Raw genomic sequence first — 22,166 nt, 5'->3', positions numbered from 1 at the left:
GAAGTGACTGTGGAGCCAGAGTAATCTAGATCAGGACCTGCTTCAGATACCTTCTGGCTCTGAGATATGAAGAAAATCACTTAACATTTCAATGTTCTAGACTATGCTTTAAGATTCTCCATCAGAGATAGAGTCCCAACCTGCATTGATAAATTGAATTCAATATATCATTGATATCACAGGCCTAGTCTTTACTGCCTATTTAACTATATACATTATATCGGCCCAGTGCACTCTGATAAGCCCTTTAAAGGCAGAAACTGTCACCCTTTTGCCTTTGTCTTCCCAGTATTTGGCAATAGAATCTGTCGCATGGTGGATGTTTAATGAATGTTTATTAAATTGATTTATTCCCTTAAATATGTCAGTGCAGTGACTGGCCTATCATTAGTGGATGGGAAAAGCTTTGCAGATCTGTATGACCTTCATTCCTACAGCTATCCCTGGAATAACATCCATAAAGACACAGGATTTCACTCATTGCATTCACTGAGTGTGAACACACCTCTTGCCCAAGGAAGAGAAAGGAGATCCAGCTTATGATGCAAGCTAATTTATTTTCTCAAAGCATTCATTAGGCAGCAGGTCGCAGGATATTGGGAGATGACTCAGATGATCTATCAGAGATGGTTTTTAAAAGAGCTGTTACCTTTAACACTTATCCAGTTGGGTTATATGTAAATGGCTCTGATTGAAATTCATGATGTATCTGGGCTGCACCAAAGAAGAACCAGCCTGAGCCCCAGCTCAAGGAAATTGGGGCAAAGAGGGAAAAAAACAGCCTTTCCATGGCCCTTATGTTCAATATGCTCTGAAAATCCCAGAGGAGGAACAAGGATCATCACCGCTCTCCTTCTCAAGTTCCGAGCTTCATGATCACCATGGTGGCATCTCCCAAGAAGCGGGAAGCAAGATATTGCTCACATGTAGCAGGGTTTCAAGCTTTTCATACTTCATTTCAAGAAGAGGAGCACTGCTTCTCCTCTGCTTATGGAAAGCAAAGATCTTGGCAGAAGCACTAAGAAGGGTCAGTGCTACCCAATCCAAGTCTTGACCTGGCAGGATTTGGTGGGGTCTTCTTTATTCAAGACCTGATATATGCAGGTTGCTTTGTTCAGAAAGCTCAAGCAATTCTTTTCATCAACATCTATTGGTTTAATAGCTCTATGATGGAGAGAAAAATCAACAAATATTTAACAAATACTTTCTTATGCCAAGCACTAAGTTAAATAAATATTAGAGGCGTAAAGCTTTAAATAATTCTTATCTTTAAGGAACCTAAATTCTATCAGAGCTCTCACACACATAGACACACATATAAATATATGCACACACACACACACACATAGACTATGTACAAAATATGCACAAAATAAATGCAAGATGATTTCAAAGGGAAGCACTAGAAACTGGAGGCATCAGGGAAGGCTTCATGTAGGAAGTGCTGTTTAAATTGAGATTTTAAGGAAACTTTTTCCTAAGGAGGAAAACTAAAGAGCCAGTCCAAAAATATGGAGATGAGAGATGAAAATTTGTGTGTTAATTACCAGAAAAAAAAAAGCCAGTTTGGCTTCTAGAATGAGTGGAAGACATGAATGTGTAATAGTACTGGAAAGGTAAGATTGAAGTAGATAGTGAAGAGCTTTAAATGCCAACAGAGGATTTTTTTTTTTTGATACTAAAGAAAGAGCCACGGGAGTTTACTGAGCAGGGGAGTGACCTTATCAGATTTGTTCTTTCAATAATGGCAGCTATGTGGAAGATGGATTGAAGAAGAATGCAACTTAAACTAGAGAGGTCAATTAGGAAACCAGTATAATAGTCTGGGTGACAAATGATGGGGGTCTGAACTAGTGTGGTGGCAATGGGAGAAAAAAATTGATATAACCCTAATTCCAATCAACTAACAAGCATTTATTAAGTACTTACTATTAAAAGCCTGTTAAGCACTGGTCATATAAAGACAAAAATGACAAGCTCCTACCCTCAAGGAACTTGCCTGTAAATATAGAAATATATACTTTTTGCAGAATGAATATTAGTAACTTCTTATGGAGTGGAAAGAGAGGAGAAAGAAAGTCAGGATGGAGAGGAATTGGGCATAATTCAAGAAGTCACAATCAGATGGAAGAGAAGAGATTTAAAGGTATTTAGTAAAGCAAATTCATGGAGTGGTAAGGAGAATGTCTTTCAAAATGGTTTCGAAGTCCTCATCAGTGAGGTCTTTGAGTAGAGACTATATGACTCTTTAGGTTTCAACACATATTAGGGCCCTCCTGGATACTGGCTACAAGGGATGCAAAGATAAAAATCTAGAGCATCCTTGCCCTCAAAGTGCTTATAGTCTCCTGACAGAAATAATGAAGTTAGGATGAAGAGCAGATTTAGAGAGAAAGATTTTAATTAGAGGCAGGGGAAGGAAGGGAAGAAGAAATAGAAGAGGAGAAGAAAAAGGAGGAAGATGGAGAAGAGGAAGATGGAGAAGGAAGGCAAAAGGGAAGGGGAAGGGGAGAGAAAGGGGGAGAAGAGAGATAAAGAGGGAGAGGAGGAGGAGGAAAAGAAATGAGAGGAGGAAATGGAGAAGAGTTCTATCCACTTTGCCATATAGCCACCTCTTCTTTTTCTTTTCTTTTCTTTCTTTTTTTTAAAAGTGAAACTAGCCACCAAAAAGGATTTTTCCTCTCTACCCAAAGAAAAGACAAAAGGAAAACCAGTACTAGATGTGGCTAATAAATAATAGCCTTAAATTCATTTGAATGGGAATAGTTATTGGGAGTCAGGTAAAATACTGAAAGATGAGATGAAGTAGAGACTGGGGAAACTATTTTTAAAAATTCTGTTTTGTCTGGATAAGAGATGAAACCTTAGAAAAATCTGTGAAGTAGCCGATGGGAGAAGAATCAGCCCCATCTCCATTCATGTAGAAGTTTGACTCTTCTATATGTAGAACTTAGAATATTCTTTCTCTCCTCTCTCTGTGTCTCCGTCTCTGTCTCTGTCTCTGTCTCTCTCTCTCTCTCTTTCTCTCTCTGTCTCTGTCTTTCTCTGTGTGTCTCCCTCTGTCTCTGTCTCTCTGTCTCTGTCTCTGTCTCTTGGTCTCTCTCTCTCTGTTTCTGTTTCTGTCTCTATCTCCGTCTCTGTCTTTCCTAATTTCTCCTAACTTTATATAATTGCCTGTATTGGTTGTCAAATCAAGTTACAAAATTTTTCCAATCACATCCCAGACTATACATTATTCCACTGCTTTCTAGTATTTCCCCTTTCTGTCTTTAGAAGAGGTTACAGACAAAATGAAGAGATACACTGGATACCAGGAATGGTAAATATGAAATAGTTAGAAGAGCATATAACAATTAACAATGGAAAAGACAAGTTTGCTAGTGGAACTCACGATAAACCAGGAGAAAGGGAATTTCTCCATGAGGTGAGAGTATGCCCTTAGCTGGCAGGCTAAATGCAAAGAGAAGTTTAGCACCCTAAAAGGGTTAATTAACCAGAAGGAGAAAGACATCAAGTGAAAATACACCATTAGGCAGCGTGTCATGGTGGACTTAACCCAATGGGGTTCAGTAAAGATGATGTGAGACATCAACAGGTTTATAGGGGAAATTTAATGGTCAGGGGTTTGACATGACTCCTGGACATAGCAAGTTGAGGCTACTGCGACCTCCACAGAGGGTGGGACTCTGAGATTAAAACTGATCCCCATCAGTGCCCTTCCCTGCTTGCCTCAGGAAGTAATCTTATCAGTACTTTTTTTTTTTCCAACTCTACCTAATTACTCAGAATCTCATCATTTCTGTCTCTCCTGTCTTTCTGTTTCTGCCTCTGTCTTTCTGTCTCTGTTTCCCTGTCTGTCTGGCTCTCCCTTTCTTTCTCTCCTCCCTCTTTTTCTGGATGGCTAAAGTTGGAAAAGCAGATGAGAGGAAGATAGAAAAGAGAAATATTAGAAATCAGTGGAATAAGGTGTAGTCTGGGATATGATTGGAAGATTAATTAAGGAAAAAATTTGTCACTTGATTTAAAAGCCAATATAGGCAATTATATAAAGTTAGGAGAAATTTGATAAGTAAGGTGTTGCTGTGTAATAATTAAAATCTGTTATACACTACTACTTTTAAAATCTTTGGCAGTAGATTAGCTAGAAATAGAAATGAGAAATGCTTGGAATAAATAGCTTTGTGTAAAATATAATATTAAATAATTGAAATTATAAATTAAGGTTTTATATAATAATATTTGAAAATAGATCCAGATATAATTAAATTTATTCTGATCTCATTTTAAATAAAATTTGTTGTCTATTGGTATTATATCAGGAACCTTGTTAGCTATGTGGTTTTAAGCCAAGTTACCTCAGTTGTGTGATTTGTACTATGTATAAAGTCTGATATTAATTTGATAATTTACCCTATTAGAAATGTTAAAATGTGAATTCTTTAATTCTTTTGGGTTATGCATTTAATTGTTAAAAGACTGATGTAAAAAAAATAAGAAATCAATAGCATATGAGTAACTGAGATAGGTATCAATATTTTACGATTTCAGGACAGACCCAAGCTTATACATTTCAAGTACTAAGAACTAGAATTAGGACTAGAACTAGAATTAGAATTAAAAATTGCAAAGAAAAAGATGATTAGAAATCAGTCTGTAACCAATTTTAGCCTAAAAATAAGATTAAAATAATCATCTGGTAAATCATGTTGATCCACCTACCTTTGAGGATAAATCTGTAAGAAGGCTTTATTAAATCTAACTATAAATCAAACTTAATATTGGATATGATAAAGATATTGGTTATTGTGATTTATTATAAAATCTTAAATGTTTCCTTATACTGTTCCATTATTTAATTATCAAAGTACCTCTGAAAGTTCAGGTTTCTGCCTAGGGAAACTGGCCATGCCCTACCAGCATTACCTCTCTATCTGGGCCCCCAAAGCAGGAAGTTAGCTTTGAGTCTTAGGGATATTTTAGCCTAGCACATTTTAAGCTAACTAATAACAAGTATGATTTCAAACTTTTTGTAAAACTTTATATGTATTTCCTAGTAGACGCAGCTTAAATTCCCAGATGGAAATGGATAGCTGGAATGCTCTTTAAATGAGAAGTTTTAGATCTTTCAGGAAGTACAGGGAAAATTTATACAGAGCTGGGAATTGCCACAACAGGCCGTTTTTTTCCAAAAAGGAAATATACAAATTTATAGAAAATAAGCTTTTTTTAGGTGCTAAGAGTATTAATAACAATTTAAATGTTCTCCATTAATGATCATAAATCCAGATTTTATTTGATTTGGTTTAAGCCAAACTGTGTCTTGTTGGGATCTGAGAGTTCTTTCCTTATCAGTATTATTAAGGTAAATTGCAACTTAACAATAAAGGATATTTGTTATTTGGCATTAAGAAATTTATTAGCTGCATGGTCCCATGAAAGTTCTATTTATTTCAGTTTACTATTCTGGAAGGGGAAAATAATAAAATCCACCTCCCAGGGTTCTTGTGAGGATCATGTAATTGTAAAATATTTGGCACAGTGCTTTACATAGGACAAAAGCTAAGTGAATGTTAATTGGTTTTATCAAGAAGCATTTAAATAAATGTGTATTGATTTGTCGTGGATTCCAATCAGTCCTCTTATTCTAGAACCAATTAGCTGATGTAGTGGATACAACTCAACCCTGGATTCAGACATCAGTTCAAATTCAGCCTGAGACACTTACTAGCTGTATGACTTTAACCAAGTCACTTCACCTCTGCTTACTTCAGTTTCCTCAACTGTAAAATAGGATAATACTAGCAGAATTATGAAGATCAAATGACCAAATGGGATAATAATTGTAAAGGGTTCAGCATTGTGCCTGGCACACTTGTTAAGTACTATATATAAATGTTAACTGTTATTATCATTATTATTATCAAAATGGGGATAATAGTAGTACTTAACTTCCACAGTAGTTGTGAGGATAGAATGGGATAATAATTTAAAGAGTTCTGAATATTTTAAAGTGTTATATAAATGATAGCTATTATTATTTTCCATATAAGGAAACCGGGACCCAGAGTAAATAAAAATGGGATGTTCAAGACTACACAGATAGTGACAGAATCCCGATTTGAACCCACAAATTCTGGCTTCAAATCCATTATACTTCCTTTTTTTTTCCTGAGGCAATTGGGGTTAAGTGATGTGCCCACGTCACATAGCTAGGAAGTTTAAAAGGCAGAACTTTGGAGAAGTATACTTGAAAGATGGTGTTAACTCTGATAATACAATGGTTATCTAGTTTAGCATGGTGATTAATAGTTCTCTAGTTCAGTATGATTGATTTAATCTTACAAAGTGTTAACTCAGTGGAATTAAGATAATAATTCTCTAGTTTACATGTACTTAGTACTTAGTATAGTTCTACAAGATTAACACCTATGATGATGTACTTATAACAGAGTATATTAGAGCCAACAAGGACTGGGAAAGAGACATTCCATCTCCCATCATCGTGGTGGCTGTCTTGTCCTTCATTTCTCTACTGAAATCAAGACCCGTTCCCGAGGACCTCCAGAAAGCTAGCTTGGCCCCAGGCGAAGAGAGAGACAGTGAAGGAGATAATAAAGATTTTGGATTTTATCCCTGACTATTCTCATGGTGATTATTCCGCTAAAACGAAGGCTGGTCCCAAGACCTCCAGAAAGCTAACCAGAACATTACAAGGAAGTATTAAGTGTCTGAGATCAGATTGAATTCAGGTCCTCCTGACTTCAGAGCTGGTGCTTTATCCACTGCATCACTTAGCTGCCTCCTCATTATACTCCCTATTATCCTACATAGCTTATGCTGGAGAAGGTGGCAGGAACATTTGAGGTCCATCTAACACAAACTTACACATTGCAGCACTGAATTCCATCTTCATTACACTGACATTTGTAACAATTCTTAGTCATCCATTCAGATCTGAAGGGATGCATAATTCCATCCAGAGCCTTGCAGCCTAAACAAAAAAAAAAGCAGTTAAAGGATCATCCTTTTGTAAGTCACCTCTAATCTCATCCTATAATTATTGATTTCCCTTCATCATATGGTCTACTGACCATCACTCTTCTAATCTCCATCTCCCCTCCATCTAATTCTCCAAATCCTAACAAGGCTCCACCTTTGACCTGTATAGGATTTGACCACTTTTCCATCCATTAGCTTTTTGTTGTCAAATACATATGGTGCTCTTTGTCTGAAAAAACATGGGAGTAGGGAAGTATAATGGGAAGAAGATTAGACTAATGAACAAAGAACCAGAATTGAGTCCTAGCTCGTTTTAGAGCTTGAACTTGAACTGAAAGATTCCCGAATCTCTTCTTACTGTAATATTCTTAAGAGTCAGTGATCATTGCCCATTTCAAATTGTAAGATCCCCTGAAAGACAATGATGAGAGCTAATGAGTTCTTACCTTGGATAAGGGCCTGGAAGACTTTTAGATGTGATAAATACTTTCTGGTGGTGATGATATAGGTTTTTATTCTTTTGATCAATCAATCAATGAGCATATCAAGCATATCAACAATCTGTAATGTTCTCGGCACTGGCCAGGTATTGCAGATACAGACAGAAACAAAATAATCCTTGCCCTCAAGAAGCTTGTATTCTACTAAGTAGAAACAATATTCACACAAATAAACAAGTTTCATACACAAAGTATCATGCTTGCTCTCCTCTTTCTCTGTCTCTGTCCCTCTCTTTCTCCACACACACACACACACACACACACACACACACACACACATATACACACACACACACATTTACATGTATATATACACACATATATGCAATGTATAAAATGTATTAGAATGTTTAGCAACCAGTTCTCCAGGAAAAAAATGCACTGGCACATGTTTAAATTTAACCTGTATTATTAAGATTTACTTAGTCACTTTCTTAAGACTAGAAAATCAATAAAGCAAATTCTGATTTGTAACATCTGCCCATTTCTGAAGTATAAATGCACACACTGAAAATTTAATGATTAGCTCTTGTAAGCTGGTATGTAAGCTTTTTATAGGTATGTGTATATGTTTGTATGTGTTTATGTGTGTAGCATCAATTCTAACTTTACTTTCCCAATCCCTATTTGGACTAATATGTCAATTTCTCAGAACTAAACCACCTCTCCCTTTAAAATTCTAGGAGACCCTGAATAGCTAGAGGATGGTTTTCCAGTACTCAAACTCATGTATCCTCATCAGTATCTCTGAAAATATCTCTATCTCTATAGAGAAAATGTCTCTATAAATATCTGTTTATATCAATTAGCAGATGGATCTAGCTTTTTGAAAAGTATATCTATTAAGTTGGTTATTATTATAAGAATAGTTATTATATAGAACAGTTGGTACAAAGTATCTCCTCAAAAATTCCATGAATCCCCTCTAGAACATAGAGAGTCCAAAGAACAGTTGGTACAAGCTTAGAGAACACATGACATAGCTCCTAGGAATACTTGTTCTTGGAGTCCCCAAGATAGTTTTCTTAGGTGTGATTTTACATGATCTTCTCTTTATTCAGATGAGCATCTCTGGTGAAATTTATAGTGCTAGAAAATTGTTTATGGGCACTGGAAGATTGTGACTTACCCAGAGTCCTATAGTTAGTGTACGTTAGATGTAAAACTTAAACCCCACTTATCCTCATCTCAAAGCCAGCCCCTCCAACCATTTCTTTGTACTGCCAATCAAAAGAAAGAAAGAAAGAAAAGAAGGAAAAAAGAAAGAAAGAAAAAAGGAAGGAAGGAAGAAAGAAAGAAAAGAAGGGAAGAAGGAAAAAAGAAAGGAAGGAAGGAAGAAAGGAAGGGGAGAAGGAAAAAAGAAAGAAAGGAAGGAAGGAAGGAAGGAAGAAAGAAAGAAAGAAAAGAAGGGGAGAAGGAAAAAAGAAAGAAAGGAAGGAAGGAAGGAAGGAAGGGAGGGAGGAAAGAATGGAGGGAGGGAGGGAAAGAGGGAGGAAGGGAGAGAAGGAGGAAGGAAGAAAGAAGGAAAGGAAGAAAGGGAAGGAGGAAGGAAAGGAAGAAGGGAGGAAGGAAGAAAGAAGAGAAAGGGAGGGAGGAAGGGAGGGAGAAAGGAAGAAAAGAAAAACTAAATCTGACATGACCTGTTTTTGAGTAAACTATCTTGATTTTGAGATTACTGATTCCTATCTAGACTTTGAGATTGTGAACTTCTTGAGGACAGGGACTGTTTTTTGCTTTCTTCTGTATGCCTGACACATAGTAGATATCTAATAAATGTTGATTGACTGATGTTCACTTATCATTTTTTAATAATTTGTTCTAGAATGTTGCCGGGAATAGAAGCCATTTTCATTAGCTTCTAGTTTACCTGCTCCATTCTCTTCCCCTTTAAAAATCATCACATTTGCCCTTCCTCAGTCCTACATAATCATACCCATTTTTCATGATCCTTCAAAGATCATCTACATTGGTTTATTATCATCTCTACTAGTTATTTCAGTTCTTGAAACTGTAATTTACTGGGGCCTGGAAATTTGGTCTCATCAAGGGTGCTATGTGCTTTCCTAGACTCAAATACCCAAATGGATCTGTGATTTCATTTATTCAGAAGTTTACTCCAGCAATGAAGACTGCAGCCCATTCACTCCTGTTCATCCCATGTGAGTCTTGTCAACAATTTCCCAAAATTTCATCTCCAGATATTCATTTGACATGCCAGACTCTGACTATTTGCCTATCATCCATATCCTTCAATCCTGCCACACATCTAGCACAGCTTTTCTTCCTATCATAGAATTATTTGAAGATACCATTTATAAGTATTCTACTTCAGAATTTCTCATCGATAATATTAGATCTTTAGTGCAGTGTTTGCCACGTGGGAAGTGCCATATAAATGTCAGGCATCATTATCATCATCATTATTATTTTGTTGTTGTACTTGTATTGCAATCCTCTTACACTCCTCCCTGAGCATATCCTTTGCCCTCTGTGGGATTTTCATGTTTAATTCTTCAGAGGCAGTTGTATTCCATGGTGCACTATGATGCAGGTGTTAAAAAGATGTATCTTTACTTTCATGAGCAATTTAGAGTCAAGTTTTCGGGAGCTATTCAGTTTCCTAAGGGCAACTCAACCTACTCTTCTACTCAACTCTGGGCCCAACTTATTCTCTATCTATACTTTCTATCCCAGATACATACACCAAGGATGACCTTTATATACAGTCCATCCAAATATGTGCTGAAATTTAACAATAAACATTCTTCATTCACTTGATATTTCCCATGTAAATGGACGGCCCAAATTATTTTGATTTGATTGTAGGTCCCTTCTAGGAGACCCTAAAATGTCCTGTAGCTTTAATATAATAAGCATAATGCTGTCTAAAGCAGGGACATCTGAAGTACCTCACCAAGCATATCTCACCAAACCTTCCTGTTTTATACCTTGCCTAATATTTATTATCAGAGGGTCATCTAACAAGGTTATTTCTGCTTTCTCTTTTGAGGAATCTTGAATAATTTTGGTGTGTGGTTGGACAATGGTTTGTGGCAAAAGAATCTGTGAGGCACCATTTTGTATAATCAAACAAATTGCGTTACTTTCTCCACAGATCTTCTCAATATATGTTTGGTTCAATTCAGTTGTTTCTTTTTTTCTTTTCCTTCTTTGTTCCCTTTAGCACTATATCTATCTTTTCTACAAACACATTTAATTTTAGGGTCCAAATAGGTGGTATTACTGTTCTTAATGGAGAAAAGTTATTTTTCATAATTAACTTGGCAGATCTTTTTTTTGGCTTTACATATAAATATTTTTCTATTTTTATTCTGTTTATAATCCTTCCATTTTTATCCTTGAATGCCTTTAGTATATCTTGGTTAGATATTTTTTCTGAACTTTATTTAAACTGGTTTTGCCTTCATTGTTTTCCTTTGTTTTATGATACAATACTGCTCATAATTTTTTTCATCAGATTTTTACAGCAAGTTTATATTCCAACTCAGTGTCGTCTTTGGCAGAAATCTTTTATTTGACAAATATATAATAAGTGATAGTATACTCACTAAGTTACTTTCCAGATTCTTTTGGTTTTCTTGTAATAATTAATTTACATTGGCCAATATGTTGGATAAAATCATTACCGTCAAAACTCAGGTCATTTCAATTATCTGTTTCACATTTTTCTTCCCCCCCCTTCTTCCCTCCTCTTCCTTTTTTATGTACTGAGTTTCTCTATCTCACCCAGGTCAAAAGGGCAGTGACCATTCATAGGTCCACATCCCCAATGATCAGCTCAGGAGGACTTGACCCATTCCATTTCCAACCTGGGCCTATTCACCTACCTTAAGCACTATAATGACTTTCACTAGGAGAGACTCATTATGCTGATTCTAGAAATAATGCAGGTTCTCAATTAACTTTATCTCTTTTGCAACTCTGTTGATTATCTTATATAGTTTTCTTGTACACACTTGGTTGCTTGTTATCTCCCCGTTACAATATGTAATCCTTGAAAATAGGGACTGATTCTTCCTTTCTTTGTGTCTCTAGAGCTTGGCACATGGTGGGCATTTAATAAATACTCCTTGATTTGATTTGACACCCACCAGAGCAGGAGGCTTATCCCTTCTTTGACCCTCTTCCCCAATATAATTACAAAAGTGCCCACCTTTTAGTTGCATTTTGTTTTCTTCACCAGCATCATTCTGAGTTTGAGCATTCCTGACAATATTCTTGTAGGACCACAACACCCTCTTTGTATGTTTCCCATGTCTTGAATGTTCTCCCTCCTCACCTCAGTCCCTTGGTTTCCTCAGTTTCTTTTGGACTCAATTCAAATCCTGATTTCTGGAAGATATTTTCCCAGCTTCTTCCCACAACCCCTAACTGTGAGTATCTTCCCTCTGAGACTTTTGTCAGACATGCCCAATCCTTTGTGACCCCAGTTGAAGGTTGCTTGGCGAAGATACTAAAGTGGCTTTCCATTTCCTTCTCCAACTTATTTTACATATGAAGAAAATGAGGGAGACGAGTTATATGACTTGTGCAGGGTCACACAGTGACTAACTGTGTGAGGCCAGATTAGAACTCAGAAGAGAAGTCTTCTTGACTCCAAGCAGTGGTCTAATCACTGGCCACACTCAGTGCTCCCCCTTCTGAGATTCCCTTCCATTAAAGTGCATGTAGTTTTAATAATTTTGGGCATATTGTCTCCCCTTAGAATATGAACCTTTAAGGACAAGGATCATGTTTTGGTTTTTCTTGCTGTCCCCCAAATTGAAGTGCTTAACAAATACCTATTGACTGTTGACCGATTCCTATGACCTTCCTTTGCTCTGATCTTTTATATATATTTTCTAAGTTGATTAATTAACTCTATATGTATGTATTTAGACAATTCCCACTTTTAATTATATTGTATTTGCTTTTCTTTATATTTCCTCAAACCTTAGTAGTTCTCCTGGGTCAAATATTCTTGTGGACATATTCTTTTTCTAAAACCTCTGCCATCTGTCCTCCCCAAATCTAAGATATAGGTCAGATTACTCTAAGCTTTCCTCTTTTCTGTCAAAAATGTAAAGATGGAGGGGTTACTTCCCAGCAAAGTATTCATCATTTCTTTCCCAGCAACCAGTTTCTCCTTGTCCATAAAAATCTGATCTAGAATGTGTTACCTTCATTGATCTTTCTACCTTTTGAAGAATGAGAATATCATTAAAGAATTATTATCTGTCATTCTTTTGGCACAAAGATTTCCAGATCAGTGTCATCTTTTGTCATTACTACATAGTGCAATTATGCCATTCTCGTGGTGCACTTAATAAAAGCTTGTTGGTTGATTATGATCAGTTTCTTGAACTCCTGAATTTTTTTCTGTCCTGATAATCTATAGTAGTTTATGCCAATCAGTGATAATATGTTTCTTTTTTCTGTCTTTCTTGATCTTCAAACTATCATTAAGTTTTCAACATCCCTGATTTCTCTGTTATTTCCTTGAATATATCTTCTTAATAGTCAATGCTCTTTTGAACTTCCTCCAACCTTTATATATCCTTGAATATAATATAATAGAATATTTCCTTTCAAAGTTATTTTCCCATTGTGTTCTCATTCCATTAAGTTTCAATCAAGTCAACAAGTATTTATGAACTACTTACTATATGCCAAAACTCAGCAATATAAAGACCAGCAAAAAAATAAATAAAATATTCTCTGTTCTCAAGGAATTCACAGTGAAATGCGGAAGGTGGCATGTTCACAAAGATACATAGAATACATAGATACATAGAAGATAAACTGGAGATAATTGCATTAGGATCTCTTTTGTATCTAGATTATTACTCATACTTTGTTCATTTGTGTATCATGTTTTATTACTGGTTCTTTTCTTGTTTTTCATCTTGTGTGACTTTCTGGGTGCCTCTGATTTTCTCCTTTTTATATAATAGCTACTCTTTATGGAATAAGATTAGCTTGATGGAGAACTGTGGGAATTGTTTGAACCAAACTGATTCTAGCTCATGAAACTGACTCTATTTTTAATACTTCAGTTTCATTTTTCTATAAATTCCACCAGTTTGCTAATCAGGAATTATGTGACATACTGTTTCATGTCCTAGACAGTGCACCTGCTCATTCTATCCTTTCCCAATCCCCCAAACACCCCAAGCATGCCTCTTAATTCAGAAAAAAACCTAATATTTTTTCCACTTTGAAAGGAGATGACCTAATCTTGTATCTTAGTTGATATTCTTTTAATGGTTCATTTCCAATGCATAAAAATTATCTTCCCCTGTATTGGGGGTCTAGTGCCAAGCTGAGGAGGTCTGGTCCCAATTTGTTTTACAATTGGCATTCATTGATTAATAAATTGATATGCTTGGAAGCCTGACCCTTTGTTTCCTTAGTTAGTTCAGATTTTGTTTGTCACAGTTTTTGGCAAAGTAAACTACGGGGAGTAAGGATGCTGAATGGAAGCCTTTTTAAAAAAAAAAAAAAAAAAACACTTGATCACTTGGGACATTTTTCTGAAGGACTTCTTCAGAGAAGACTGTGCCCAGAGGTCGAACTGACCTTGAGATTAAACTTTTAGTAGGAAGTAAAGAGCCCAGCAAGTATGTATTTATCTTCCTGTCTTGTTCTTTTTTCTTTCTGTGTAAAATATGCAGGAAAAATCTTTGTCTTAGATCATGTTTAATATTGTTTGTAGATTATGCTACCTTTAAAACAATTCTAGGAGAAAATGCAACCCGTCATGAATTACTGTTATTAAAATGCTATAGCCAAAGAGTTTAGAAAGATTAGTTAGAAAGATGAATGAAGTTTCAGTTTTATGCTTGAAGAACTTCTCCCAGCTCTTTGTAATTTGATGCTAAATTCACTGTCCCAGTAATCAAGACTAATTCCCACTTCTAGGATTTTAGCAAGAGATTAAGTTAAAAAGGGGAAAAAAAAAAAAACCTTGCAAGTTAGTTTCTCTCTCATTTCAACCCCAGACAGATTGGGGTTGAAATTAAACTTAGATAATTAAAGAAAGAAAAATATTTTTTTCCTGGTTCATAGAAATTTCTTGTTCTATAAATAAATTAGAGATGGAATTTGTAACTTTAATATTTTTAAATTATGGAAGCTGCTAGAAATATCTTAATAAATTTTGAAGATTTGTATATTATACTTAAGCATCTCTTCTTTATGAAAGGAAGGATTTGGAGTTGAGAAAGAGATCTGAGATGGTTGATTCCATTGGACTAAGTAGATTTGAGGCAAGTACTGAATAAGGAACTCATCCTTTGCTCTTTGTACTATCTGATAAGGCACTTAACAGAGCTATATAAATGCTGAAAAGTTTTAGTGAATTTGGGGATCCTACTGCGTAGAATTTGTTCTGAGGAAAAATAAGAACAAAATTTTGAAAATTAAAGTTACAGGGATTTATCACCTTTCTCCTGAAGTCTGAGAATTATTGTTTTTGTGAAATAGGAAAGACATTTCACTGATTGGAGAAAAAAGGAGGGAAAATGAGTGTGGTAAGCAGTGTAAATTTAATCTTTTACTTACCCCTTTCTTGATCAAGAAAAGAGAAAACCTTGTTTAGATCAAGAATCAACTTAAAAATAAATAAAATATATTAAGACACGAAAAGGGAAATTTATAATGAAGGGAAGTAGGGGTAACAAAATTTAGCCATCTAGGATCACCTGCCCAACCCACAATGTTGTCTGAATTTAGTGTTATGAATATTAGGATTAGACATTCACAATGAGGGAAAAGGGCAGGGTGAGGGGCTCAAAAAGTAGGAATGTTTTTGGGAAAGCCTTAAGTAAGACTTTTTAATGTCTTGTATAACAGAATAAGTTTAAATAAATTAGAAGCAAGATTACCAAAGAATACTGGAGAGGGGGAACTCTGCATCTGTAAATTATTAGAAATGTAAAAAAGGTATTGAAATTAGGGTTGTTTAAATTTTTTGTGTTAAATTATAAAGGAGAAATACAACTGAAGAATAATTATTATTTAAATACTCTGGGATATGATTAGACTATACCATACTCTGCTCTGAATAATTGTTCTAAGGACAGATCCCCAACTTTTGAAACTTCCAAAGCAAGAGGATGGGAATGCAAAGATGTTCCTTTGAACCTCTCCCCACCTTTCTCTGGAATTGAACATGAAAAGCCTTAGGGGAAAGTGAGTGGATGGGGCTGTGTTATAAATGCAAAAGGAATTGATTTTACTGTGGGGGTGATTTAAAAAGTAATTTTTTTAAGTTTAAAGTTAAAGTTTGTAGAGTTAAAAGGTAAAAATGCTACCATGAACTTTTGAAAATGAGTTAATTGTTACCTCTGGGTTCTAAATTTTAAAGTGCAGGTATCTAATAGCCCTAACAAACTGATACTTTGATTTTGTGATTGGAAAATCAGATTTGACTTGGTTGAGATTTGTGCTGTAACTAAATTATGATATGATGAAATGTCCTATTATGGCATCAAATGCAAAAAAAATGGGGAAAATGAATGGATCAGGAAACCTGAGTTACAATCTGGTCTCAGAAATTTATTAGCTGTGTGACTATAAGTAATTTTATCTCTGTTTGCCTGTTTCCTCATTTGTAAAGGGGATAGGATTTGCATTCACTTTCAATGTTATTGTGGGGATTAAATGATATAATGATTGTGAAATGCTTAGTACAGTGTCTGGTGTATGGTAAGCACTATATAAAATATTGGCTACTCTTATTGTTTCTTTAATTGAATGTAATTGCCAATACTGAATAACACTATAACAGGTTTCAGAGTTGGTTAGTATAAATGCCAAAAGTGATAAAATTCATGATTTTTCTACATAAGATAATTTGGAAGTACATTTGACTGAGCTGATGTTATCTAAAAATAAGTTTTGTTTTGTTTTGAAAGACATACTCACTGTGTTTCTAAATTTTTCCCCTTATATGGTGAAATTTGAGAAATCATTGTCAGAAATGATATTAGAAAAATAAATTCTCTTTTAATATGGATGGTGTTAGACTATGAATGAAGCTGTTATTAGAATGTGATTTAAAGATAGGTAAATATCTAATTTAATATTTAATGGGATATATTTTGTTTTGAAGTAGATAATAATAATAGCGATTTACTGTTAAAGTTGAATAGACACTTTAAGATATCCTTATCTGTGAGGTCCCTTGTAATTTTGTATCCAGGCTGATTTGATGTAAATTTTTAGTCCTGCTCAATGCATGTTTTAAAAATCCAAAGTACTAAAATCTGAGAACCTACAACTAAGAAAATAGGATCCCTTTCCCCACTCTTTGTCAAAAGGGAGAAATTTACCAGTTTGTTATAATAAAGAGTGAGTTTTCATTTCAAATTGACTGTCATGTGTGAAATTATGAATTTTACCTAAATAGTCTGTAATGGTGTTACAGTTTTGAGCCAACTTGAAAATGGTGGACTTTGGAGTCAAGGATTTTAAGATAGGATCTTTGAATCTGAAGTCTATTTTTGCTAAATGAGTTTTAAGTTAACTAACCTGTATTCATTATATGTGATTGAAAGAACTGAAGAATGTGGTCATTTTAAATTTATAGCTGAAGAATAAATGAAATACAACTGTTAAAGAAACATGAGAAAACTAATAATATCCAAGCCTTAAGCTGTAATTAATGGAATTTTTATGAAGTGAAAACTCTCAGAACTGTATTTTGAGAGTATTTTGAATTTCGTTTATTTTGATAGTTGTCTGAATTGTCATGAAGTCAGTAGTTCACCATTCAAGAAGAAAAAGGCATGTGCCTCAGCCTGAGAACTGCTATAGGAAGATGTCTATCCCAAGAAAAAAATGTAGGAAATGACCCTGACATGGCCTAAAATAGGTGACTCATTTTCCCCATGCTGCTATTTTGTTCTGAATAGGAAAATTTCCCACCTGGTTAATTCTGAGTCTGACTTTGATATCCAGGCTTTGTTATTGTGCCTGAAACGAAACAGAGCTAAGGTAGTTTTTCTCCTGTTATGATACATGTCTGATAAGAAGATTAAGATTGATTCTGTATCGTTTTCTTATCGATCCTATTTACATCAATTGATTTTTATTCTCTGCTTAAGTCTTGGTTCTTTGTCTCTGAACTTATTTCAGAGTTCAACTGGATTGTTATGGATTAAATCTAAAAATGCAGATCTTCTACATCAAGGAATTTAACTTATCTTGAGAAATGTGTGGGAAAGTAAGGGAGTTTGAGCCTGATATCTTTACTCCATTAAGGGATCCTTCAAGGATGTCTGGTTTACTCTTTAAAAGTCTGAGCTGCTCTCTTGCACCTGGACTCATATAATGACTACTTAGTCTCATGAGAGAAAGGAGCAGATCTTTCCTAGACCCCATCACCAAACTTCCAACCAATCATGTTGTTCCCTGTTCCTCCATTTTGTCTTCATTTCCATGATGTTATCTATCCTGTTCTGTTATTTGTTCTATACGCAACAAAACTTATCAAATTGAAATTTTTCATCTCCTCAGGGTCTTTGGATTAATGGAGGCAAGACATCAGGCCATTTATTGGCCTGTAGTAAGCTCTTGCTAATTAGTGTTATTCTAAAAGGAGACTTGCTTGAGTTTTACCCATTTCTTAAAATTCACTGACAACATAAGGAAGTTTATGCCATGGAGAAACAGTCTTGTCAATATTATAGCTGTGTACCTCTTTTTTCCTTTCATAGCAAATTTCTATAAATATCTCTGAAGTGTAGAATTTTTATTATTGAAATATGTCTCTACTAAATTATTAAATATTAAATGACACTAAGTCATTTGATTTCAAATTATAATATAGGGATAGTATCCTTCTGAGGAGGGAATTAGAATCAGATAAAGTAATAAGACAAAAATGTATATAAAAGTTTGTTAATTAAATGGAATACTAAAATTTGAGGAATCAGTAGATTTATCTCAAGAATTAGGATGTATATACAGGTATATGATTGGCTTCCACAGGTTTCTAATGGAAATTCAGACTGTGAGTACAGTTTAGTAACAAGTTCTCAAAATTGGATTAAGGATTTTACATATAAAATTGCACTGATAATTTTAAAGGAAATGAAATTATTTTCCTATTTGAAAATATCTACATAATGATTTTAAAAGGTAAAAGAGTTCATTTTACACATCAACCATTCATGATTTTTTATAAGATTCTGTACCTGAGTACAGTAATAAGGTAGAGAAAAAATTAGCAAGTGGTATGTAAAAAGTGAAATTCTATAAAGTTTCAGGTGAATTGTGGGTTCTTAATTTGATGTTCTTCTTATAACTGTTATTAATAGGATCAGAACCATACAGCTTGAGCTGGTTTTCATCACACAAACTAGTTATTGGAAAAATCAAATTGAAGAGACTGTTCTAATTGCATTTAGTCTTCTTAACTGGCAGATTTGGGTAGAATTATCTAGAATTTCTGTAAATAAGTAGGAATGAAAGAAGCAGAGTCCCCTTCAGAGCTGTCCTAGTTATGAGACCTACTCTAAAATGTCCAATAGAGGACATTTCCAGGGATTCGACATGGGACGTTTGGGATTCAAGATGAAATGATGAAGTGGACCTTTGGACTGGGTTACTAGGATACATTTAATAGTGGTGATGTCATTGTATAGTTTTGCCCCTCTGTTTCATGGTATTTATGTTTGTTGAGTTTTCTTGGTTGTCTTGTAAATCTCCTCTCTACAATTAAGTTCATTGTGAGCCTTCTAAGGAATTTGGTATGTAGCTTGACATACTTCACCTATATAATTTATTTAACAAGGTTTGTATCTTTAGGGGATATCACCTTTCTTGTTTTTAAGATCTGCATTAAGTATCATACTAAGCTATGCAAGAAGATGCTTCCCAATGTATTTTCTTGGTATATATTGTTGATAGTGAACAAGAGCACATTAAGAATCTTAGAAATTTTACTTATAAATGATCCATTGGGGAAGGAGGAGTCTCTTCCACCCCTATGAATCAAAGAGGGAGTTAAAAGAAATTATGGGGATCATATGAGCTAAAATGACACCCTGTTGTAAAACTGACTCATTTTGAGACTTCATTTTCCTGTAAATATCACGCGCTTGCTAATTGTGGCGTTGAATGATATCCTGTATAAATCATGGAAAGTCCATTTGCTCATTCCTGATTCCCCCAAATCCTGAAATCCTACTCCCATCCTGAAAGTCCTTAATCTTTCCTCCAATTAGAAATCAGGCTACCTAGCTTATATCTGGATTGACCAACTGCTAACTGTTTGCTTTTATTGCATAAAAATCTGTCTCCCCCATATTCAGTCTAGTGCCAAGCTAAGAAAGTTGGTTCTTATTTGTTATACAATTGGCATGCATTGCTCACTAAAATGATGTGCTTGAAGCTCAAATCTTTGTTTGTTAGGTTATATCAGATTTTACTTATCAATGCCACCAGTTTTTTTCCTTCTCCTTCTTTTTCACTTTTAAAACTTTTCAAAATGAGATGTTCAAGATTCCAAGCCTTTTTATTCTTACCAGCCCTTATAAGTTATACTCCATGGACATGATAGCTCTTCTGATACAATCATTCCTACCCTAAATCATTTCTTTTCCAGGGTTAACTTTGCTAGTTTCTTCAACCAGTTCTCACATGATATGAACATATGGTTCTTCCCTTACATAGTCAATCTTCTCTAGATGCTCTTTAGCTTATACATTTTTTAAATCAGATAAGATTCTATTAATATAGGGAACTTCCAGTAAGTGATTTGGAAGAACTTCTTTGACTAATTCAAATTAAATTTGCTTTGAAATGTGGAATCATCTAGTGATACCTGCAACACTAAAAAGTAGAATGACTTGTTCAGGGTCACAGAATCACAAGATGTCAGAAGTAGAGTAGCAGCCCTGTTCTTCCTGACACTGAGGCCAGCTCTTTAATGAGCTGATCCTGGGGCAGTTAGGTGGCTCAGTGGATAGATCACCAGCCCTGAAGTCAGCAGGACCCAAGTTCAAATTTGGTCTCAGACACTTAACACTTCTAGCTGTGTAACTCTGGGCAAGTCACTTAACCTCAATTGCCTCAGCAAAGAAAAAAAAATTAGCTGATCCATGCCTTTCTTAATATAGCATCTAGAACTGAGCATAATACTCTAGATTAAGGATTATTAAACTAGGGTAAGGTGAGGTCATAAACTTGTTTTAAAAAAATATATTGGAGCGCCAGCCCTGAATTCAGCAGGACCGGAATTCAAATCTGGTCTCAGACTCTTAACACTTTCTAGCTGTGTGACCCTGGGCAAGTAAGTTAATCCCAATTGGCTCAGTGAAAGAAAGAAAGAAAGAAAGAGAGAGAGGGGGGGGGGGAAGAAAAAGAGAAAGAGAGAGAAAAAGAAAGAAAGAAAGGAAGAAAGAAAGAAAGAAAGAAAGAAAGAAAAGAAATATATTAATAACTCCATCTTAAAATATTGATTTGTGCAACCGTTGGCAAGTCCTGGATAGCAGCCTCTCTGATTGTAGCCTAAGGTCTCATTAGCTTTCTTATCTGTCAGATTGTGATAATAATTGATTTTTATCAGGCTTCCCAAATAACCTTCAGGCCTTTTGCAAATTGCTGGCTAGCCATCTCTCCCCTAACTGGTATAGATGAAGTTAATTTTTCTAGTCCAGCTCCTGCCAAAAAGTAATTCCCATTATTTATCTATCTATCTATCTAGCTAGCTAGCTAGCTAGCTATTAGCAACTGGGCATCCTATCTTGCAGCAGCTCATTTCACTTTTGCATAGTTCTTATTAATTGGATGTCAAGAAAAAATTAGTTTCTTTTCAGCTTGCACCCCTTGCACCCTGTTCTGTCCCTTGGACAGCACAGAATGAGTCTATTTCCTTTTCCACATGACAGCCCTTCAGATACTTAAACAAAATATCATGTTGCCATACTCCCATCTCATCTCCAACCAACATGTCCAGTCTGTTCGACTGTTTATTTCAGTTTGTCTTCTGTTAAAATGGGGATTGTAATAGTACCTCCCTCCCAGTCTTGTTATGTGGATCAAATTAATATTTGAACAGTGTTTGGCACAGAAGGCACTCAATAAATGTGAGCTTCCTTCCATCCTTTACTTTGCCTAAAAAGAGTTTGAAACAAGATAAAACAGCTGACATACCTCGATGCCATTCACTCCAGGTTCCAAGGAGTGGATTCTTCCTCCTAGTTTTTCTCACTGCCTCTGATGTTCCCTCGGTGGCTATAATGTAGCATTGGGCATGACACCATGACACAAAAAGGATACAAAAAAGGAAGAAGCTCAGGAAACACTTCTGGAAAAAAAACACAGAGGGATCACAAGTTTAATGGTATAACCAGACAGATGTTGAAGGGGCAAGTGACATGAATTTGGGGTCAGAAGATCTGGACATAGTTTAATGATTTGCCACTTACGAATTGTGTGACATTGATTGGGCAAGTCACCTCACCTCTGTGAGGCTCCGTTTTCTCATCTGAAAATGGGAATAAACATGTCTGTATCATTCTCTTCACCAAGTTACTGTGAGGAGAAAAACCTTAAAAAGTGCCATGATCAACTTGTAACAAATACATTTTCTAAGAGGGGAATACCACGTGGGAGATGTATGTTAATGTGAACTTCCTTCTCTCTGATGATTGTCAG

At 35.3% G+C, this 22,166-nt stretch overlaps 1 protein-coding gene across 1 annotated transcript; it reads right to left on the bottom strand.

Moving 5' to 3' along the window:
• Positions 1–537: 537 nt before the first annotated feature.
• On the bottom strand, positions 538–21,843 carry LOC116421039 (beta-microseminoprotein-like; the record flags this gene model as incomplete). The annotated part of the gene is made up of 3 exons (XM_031949381.1): positions 538–1,164; positions 6,886–6,991; positions 21,663–21,843. Coding segments are annotated over 3 exons (417 nt in total), but the record flags the coding sequence as incomplete, so codon positions are not given.
• Between the last annotated feature and the right edge of the window lie 323 nt (positions 21,844–22,166).

This window comes from Sarcophilus harrisii, chromosome 2 (genome assembly GCF_902635505.1).
Source record: "Sarcophilus harrisii chromosome 2, mSarHar1.11, whole genome shotgun sequence".
Lineage (NCBI taxonomy): Eukaryota > Metazoa > Chordata > Mammalia > Dasyuromorphia > Dasyuridae > Sarcophilus > Sarcophilus harrisii.
Note: the sequence above shows the minus strand (reverse complement) of the source record. Positions and strands in the feature narration are given on the sequence as shown.